The 6,000-nt window shown below is 34.7% G+C and overlaps 1 protein-coding gene across 1 annotated transcript in view; it reads right to left on the bottom strand.

Moving 5' to 3' along the window:
* Positions 1 to 1,228: 1,228 nt before the first annotated feature.
* LOC109862002 (trichohyalin-like) overlaps positions 1,229 to 6,000 on the bottom strand; it is a gene marked incomplete at its 3' end in the record, with an annotated part of 31,612 nt that continues 26,840 nt past the window's right edge. Inside the window, exons 3-4 of the mRNA XM_020441883.1 lie at positions 1,500 to 1,721; positions 1,229 to 1,385 (exon numbers count right to left, since the gene is read on the bottom strand). Coding sequence (XP_020297472.1) covers positions 1,229 to 1,385; positions 1,500 to 1,721 — 379 coding nt within the window. The remainder of the gene's footprint in view (positions 1,386 to 1,499; positions 1,722 to 6,000) is intronic.

Raw genomic sequence — 6,000 nt, 5'->3', positions numbered from 1 at the left:
GCGACGTAAAAACTTGATGTAAAGAAATCACTGTCATAAAGGTAAATGAACAGCTGATAAGCAAAAGCTTGGCATGGGTGTCCGTAACAGTGCTGCCAACGTGACACAAACAACAGAATTCTAAACCGATAAGCCCGCGAGGTTTAAAATAAAAATTCTGGTATTTTTTTGATCATGGTAGTATTAATAGCAAAATGTTGAGAATAATTATTTATTTATATAGTTGCTTAGTATTTAGTTATTGTCTGGAAAGACTTTTACAGAAAATACAAAGGTTTAATCTTTGTAATTAGAATAATACAATATTTAAAATTGTTTTTATTTTACATATTTTTTCTTGTTTGTATATAACAAAATAATAAATAAAAAATAGAATAACGAAATAACTAACAAAAACAATCAATAGTACATTCATATTTCTACCAAAAAATGGAAGTTATAATTTAAACAATATCAAAAAGTAGCACCAAGTGAACTTTTGTACGTTATCATAAGAAACAATATAAAATAGAAAACAATATTAAAGAGAAATACAATTTACAATAACATACTTATGTCAAAAGTAAGACTATGCCTTATCTTTTTTTCTGTGATTATATACTACAAAACATTCTTTCTCTAAAACCCTATTTTCTTGTTGAAAAACAATATACAATAACATAATTGTTTCTATAGTAAAACTACGCTTTAACATTTTTCCGTGTGATTATTAATAATTAATCTTAAGTACATAACTATGTATTATACTTTGGTAAGATTATATTGGGAGTACAAATTAGTTTGGTCCGTTTTTTCGTGTTCAAAAATGCATTTATTTCAAAACAAAATAAATGAACAGATTAATTAAAGTATTGTCTATCGGTGGCTACTACTTTTTTCCATCTCTTCGGCAATTTTCGAATTCCATCTCGAAAAAATGTCTCGTCTTTGGAGGCGATCCAAGTTTGGAACCAATTTTCACTTTCTGCGAAAGAAGTGAACCGGTGACCTGCCAAATCGTGCTGCATCCTTCGGAACAAGTAATCAGAAGGAACAATGTCCGGAGAATACGGCGGGTGCGGTAAAACATCCCATTTGAGCATTTCCAAATATATTTTTACGACTTTTGCGACATAAGGCCGAGCGTTGTCATGAAGAAGAATAACTTTATCATGTCTTCGCTTGTATTCCGGCCGTTTTTCTCGCAATGCACAGCTCAAACGAATCAATTGTAGCCGATATAGATTGCCTGTAATAGAATCGCCAGGTTTCAGCAGCTCATAGTAAACACCACCCTTTTGGTCCCACCAGATACACAGCGTGATCTTCGAACCATGAATGTTCGGGTTTGGTGTTGATGTTGAGGTCAATGGCAACGATTGACTGGGCTTAGCGTAGTATTTTTTCTTTTTGGAGTTGTAGAATATCCACTTCTCATCTCCAGTCACAGCCCGATGCAAAAAACCTTTTCTTTGTTGCCTTTGGATCAGCAACTCGCAAGTTAAAAATTGTCTTTCAACGTCTCTCGGTTTTAGTTCATAAGGCACCCAATTTCCTTGTTTTTGAATCATTTCCATGGCTCTTAATCGTACAGAAAGGGCTTGTTGAGTTACTCCCAATGATTCTGCAAGCTCCTCTTGCGTTTGACTCTGATCTTCTTCGAGTATTGTCTCCAAGTCTTTGTCTTCGAATTGTTTTGGCTGTCTAAAGCGAGGCTTGTCTTCAACGCTGAAATCTCCATCCTTGAAACGTCGAAACCATTCCTTACATGATTTTATCAGTTGTAGCAGTGTCACCATAAACTTTGGCAAGCATTCGATGAGCTTCAGCTGCACTTTTCTTTCAATTAAAGCAGAAAATTAAAACCTCCCAAATGCTGCTTGGTTAACACAAAATTCGACATTTCAAACACAGTAAAAATCAAAGTATTTGTATGAAACTCAAAGCAATATAAACTGAATATTATTAGCAGATGTCTAACCTTTCTGAAAGCGCCAAAATCAGCTGTCACTATGAATCATGCACAACACCCGGAGCCATCTTTTGGAAACGGACCGAACTACTTTGTATTCCCAATATTTATTACTAGAACATAGAGATATAACAAAAAAAAAAATTTTTTTTAACTATAAAAAATATTTAATGCAAACGAACTTGACGCGGCTGCTCCTCAATTATAATGAAATTATTTCTTTGTGCAGCAGTGATGCAGCCATTTTATGCATTGTAATAATTAATAGAAATAATTTTTTCTTGCATTAAATTTCACATTCCTTTTGTCTCTTGAAATCTTACAAAAAAGTTCGATAATAGATAGAATTGTCGTCAAGACGTACCCATTTTCAACATACAGAAGAAGATTTTGACAAATACAAAAAATGAAAGAGGTCTTTTCTATCTTTTACAAAACTTATGTTTTACAAAATTATTTTGTAAACAATCCGTGTGTCTTTTTTTCTTTCCATTATAGAAATTTTCTGTAAGGTTTCAAAAAATAAAAGGAATGTGATTTTTAATACAAGAAAAAATTATTTCTATTAATTATTATTACGATGCGTAAAAGTTTTCATGCTAGCGACGTAAAGCATAGCTTCGCTGCGCCGACCGTTGTAGCGGCGGAGCGCTCACGCACAATATGCGCGGCTCAGTGACATACGTCCGACTAAAGGTCGGCGCTGATTGGCATAATTTACTCAATAATTACTCTTTTAGTACATGTTATAGAAGAAAATGGTTCAGAACTTTTAGACTCAGTTTTTAATGAAGAATAACGCTATGTCCTTAGTGGACGGTCTTCTGTACATACCCTGTAAATACAGAGTAGACCAAATAAAGTGTTACAAGCTATTTTTCTGTACCTACTGCAAATATTAATTTAAAGTTGTTTTTTAATTTAAATGTGTGTGGGACAGCAGGCTGGCAATGTGATGTGTGAAGAAAAAATGAGTGTCTGATTTGGAAATATGCGCCGATAAAGTTTTGCAGTGAAAAATTTACAGGTTTATTCGGAAACGTCGTTATTATCGTCGTCGTGGGATCACATTGTGTGCATGTTTGAATGCCTGCTACCAGATGGCATGCATGTGCAGGTGTGTCGAAAGAAGAAAAAAAAGAAAAACAAGAAATGCGAGTTAGAGAAAGAGTGAATCAAGAAGCACGACAGTAGTTCGCGTTATTCGCGCTGACAACACTTCCGATAGTACCGATCGCTCCGACAATGTTTCTCGCGGTGTAGTAAAAAAAACTGTTTTGAAACTTGGCACACAGTAAATACAAACTATATACTTTATATTTATAAAGTAGAAAATTAATTCAAAAAACGGGTAAACAAATAGAGCAGAAAAATTAGACTCCGGAAACATCTCCGACAGTATTGATTGCTCCGACAAAGTTTCTAGCGATGTGTTGTTTCACAATACGGCGCACAGTGGAATAAAGGTGGCATTTTTTTCGAAATATATAACTTTTTAAAAGTAAACTGTTTTGAAATTTGGTTGATAATGTAAATATTTTTTTAAATCTTTTTTCTATGTATTTTCTAAACTATAACGTATATACTACACAATGTGTAATATCTCAAAACACATCTTTTCAAAAAAAAGTACAAATAGGCGCCTAGTATAACGCATAACACGTATTATACTTGAATTAAAAATCTTAACTCAAACTGGTTTTACTTATTATTTTATATAAAAAAGCTTAAAAGTTTAAGTCAAAAAGCTTAAGTTTTTATTTTATACAAAAAAGTGTTTTTTTATAAAATCTGGTTTACAAAATAGTATTTACTACAAACTATTTTTTTTCTAAAAATCTATGTTACAAAAAAAGTGATATCAAAAAGTAGTACCAAGTAAACTTATGTACGTTATTATATTGAAAAACCATATACAATAACATACTTGTGTCAATAGTAAGACTACACCTTAAGTTTATTTCGTGATTATTAACTAATTTTAAGTACATAACTGTGTTCTTTGGTAAAATTATAGCAGTTCTTACTAGAATACAGAAGTGTAAAAAAGAGAGGAAAACGTTTTTCGAACTATAAAATATTTAATGCAAAAGAACTTGGCGCGGCTGCATCGAAAGCCTACAAACATATTTTACGTGCGCGTGCAGGCTATTTACAAAGTGCAGATAAACATATTATACGCGCACGCGTGCTTTACAGCTATTTACAATTTATTTCATATATTTTACATTAAAACAAAAACTCTGAGTTGCTATTATACATCAGACTGCCGCATAAAGATTTAATTTCAGTTCATTATAGATGGATATATAAATGCAGCCAGGTTTTTTTTGCATTAAATATGTTTTATAGTTTGAAAACAGTTTTCCTCTTTTTTTACACTTCTGTATTCTAGTAGATAGATAGATAAATAGATAGAATAGTTTATTGAGTTCCTCTAAGGGGTATTTATATACATATCCATCACTTACAAACTAATTCGCTTACAATCTAAAGTTAACGCCATTTTAATCTCTAACTTAACCTAACCTAATACACACACGCTTTTAATCTTAATCCTAAGTCTCGGCCCTCTGCTTCCGCTAGTATTCTCTCTCACTCTCATTCATACTCTCTCACTCCTACATGCTCCCTTCCATTCACATTTTCCTCTTCTTTCCTCTCTCCTCATCTTCATCTCCATCTCCTCAAAACTCTTCCACTTTTCTCATCTAGTTTTCTCCTTTTCCATCCTCCCCCAACACCACTTTTTTCATTTCCTTCCAATTTCTAGTCGCTCTCTATCTTCGACACTTTTCCCACACGTACTTTCATTCTTCCTCCTCATTCCCACACATCCTGCGCGTTTTTTTGTCTTCCCCCTCCCAGTATCTCTCTCTCCTTATCTCATTTCCTACTCTAAATCTTGCCACTCCTTGCCATCTTTTTTTGCTCCAATCTTTTCTCAAATACTCAAAGTTTTCCTCTTCTTTAACTTCCCTATACCACTTGTTAAATCGAGACTCTATTTTCTCCATCTCTCTTCTCTCTGTAATTCTTTTTCTTTTTCCAACATGCATTGTTCTTTCCACTTTCCCCTCTTCTTCACCTCTCTCATCTTATTTATACCCATTCCCCTCTCTTCATAATGCTCTATCCTTTTCCTTTCCCAGTCCGAAACCTTTCCTTCTCCTACCTCACTGTTTGATATCCTTCAAACATCTCTTTGCTATCTCACTTCTTTTCTCTCTCTCCAGTCCTTCCTCAAAACTTCTTGCCTTTTGCTTCGCTTTTTTTCTCAGCATATTCCTCTGCAGTTCTTCTCTCAACATGTATCCAGGGGTTCTTCATTCAACCCCCAGGATCCACCTCATGTATCTATCCTCTAGCTCCTCTACTTTTCTTTGTTCTTTTCATCCCCGTACCTTCATTTCGTACCCTATCACTGACCATACCAGAGCGTCAAAGAATCACATTCTTTTACTCCAGTCCTTACCAAACTTAGTTTTCCCAATCCCCCAGAACTGTCCCATTATTGCTGCCCCTTTTCTTATTCTATCCTTAATATGCGCCTCTTTCCCTCCATTCCTCTGAAAAACAAAACCTAAGTACCTAAACTCTTTTACCTCTTCTATCCTCTGCTCTTTCCACCATCATTCTGCTTTCTTCTCTCTCCCCTGTCCCTTCTTAAATCTCATCATTTTTGACTTTCCTACATTTAACTCTAACCCTTTTTCCTTTAGATATTTTTCCAATCCTCTCATCATCTTCCTCATCGCCTTTTTTTCCGCTAACATTACCACGTTGTCCGCATACGCTAGCGTGCAAATCCTTTCTTCCCTCGGACTTACACTTCCTTACCTTCCTTTTTTTTATACTCTTCTAAGTCCGCTGTCATAAGATTGAAGAGATCTGGGCTCAGAGAACACCCTTGTCTCACTCCCGTCCAAAACTTCCTATCCATTGTCCTTTCCACTTTCATTCTATTTTTCGTTTCCTTATATAGATCTCCACACCGTCTAACTAAGCCTTTTCTCACTCCTCTTTCTCTCATAGTCTCTAGAAGTCCC

Source organism: Pseudomyrmex gracilis, unplaced genomic scaffold, assembly GCF_002006095.1.
Source record: "Pseudomyrmex gracilis isolate BER0280 unplaced genomic scaffold, ASM200609v1 scaffold_1252, whole genome shotgun sequence".
NCBI lineage: Eukaryota > Metazoa > Arthropoda > Insecta > Hymenoptera > Formicidae > Pseudomyrmex > Pseudomyrmex gracilis.
This window is presented reverse-complemented; position numbering and strand designations above follow the sequence as displayed.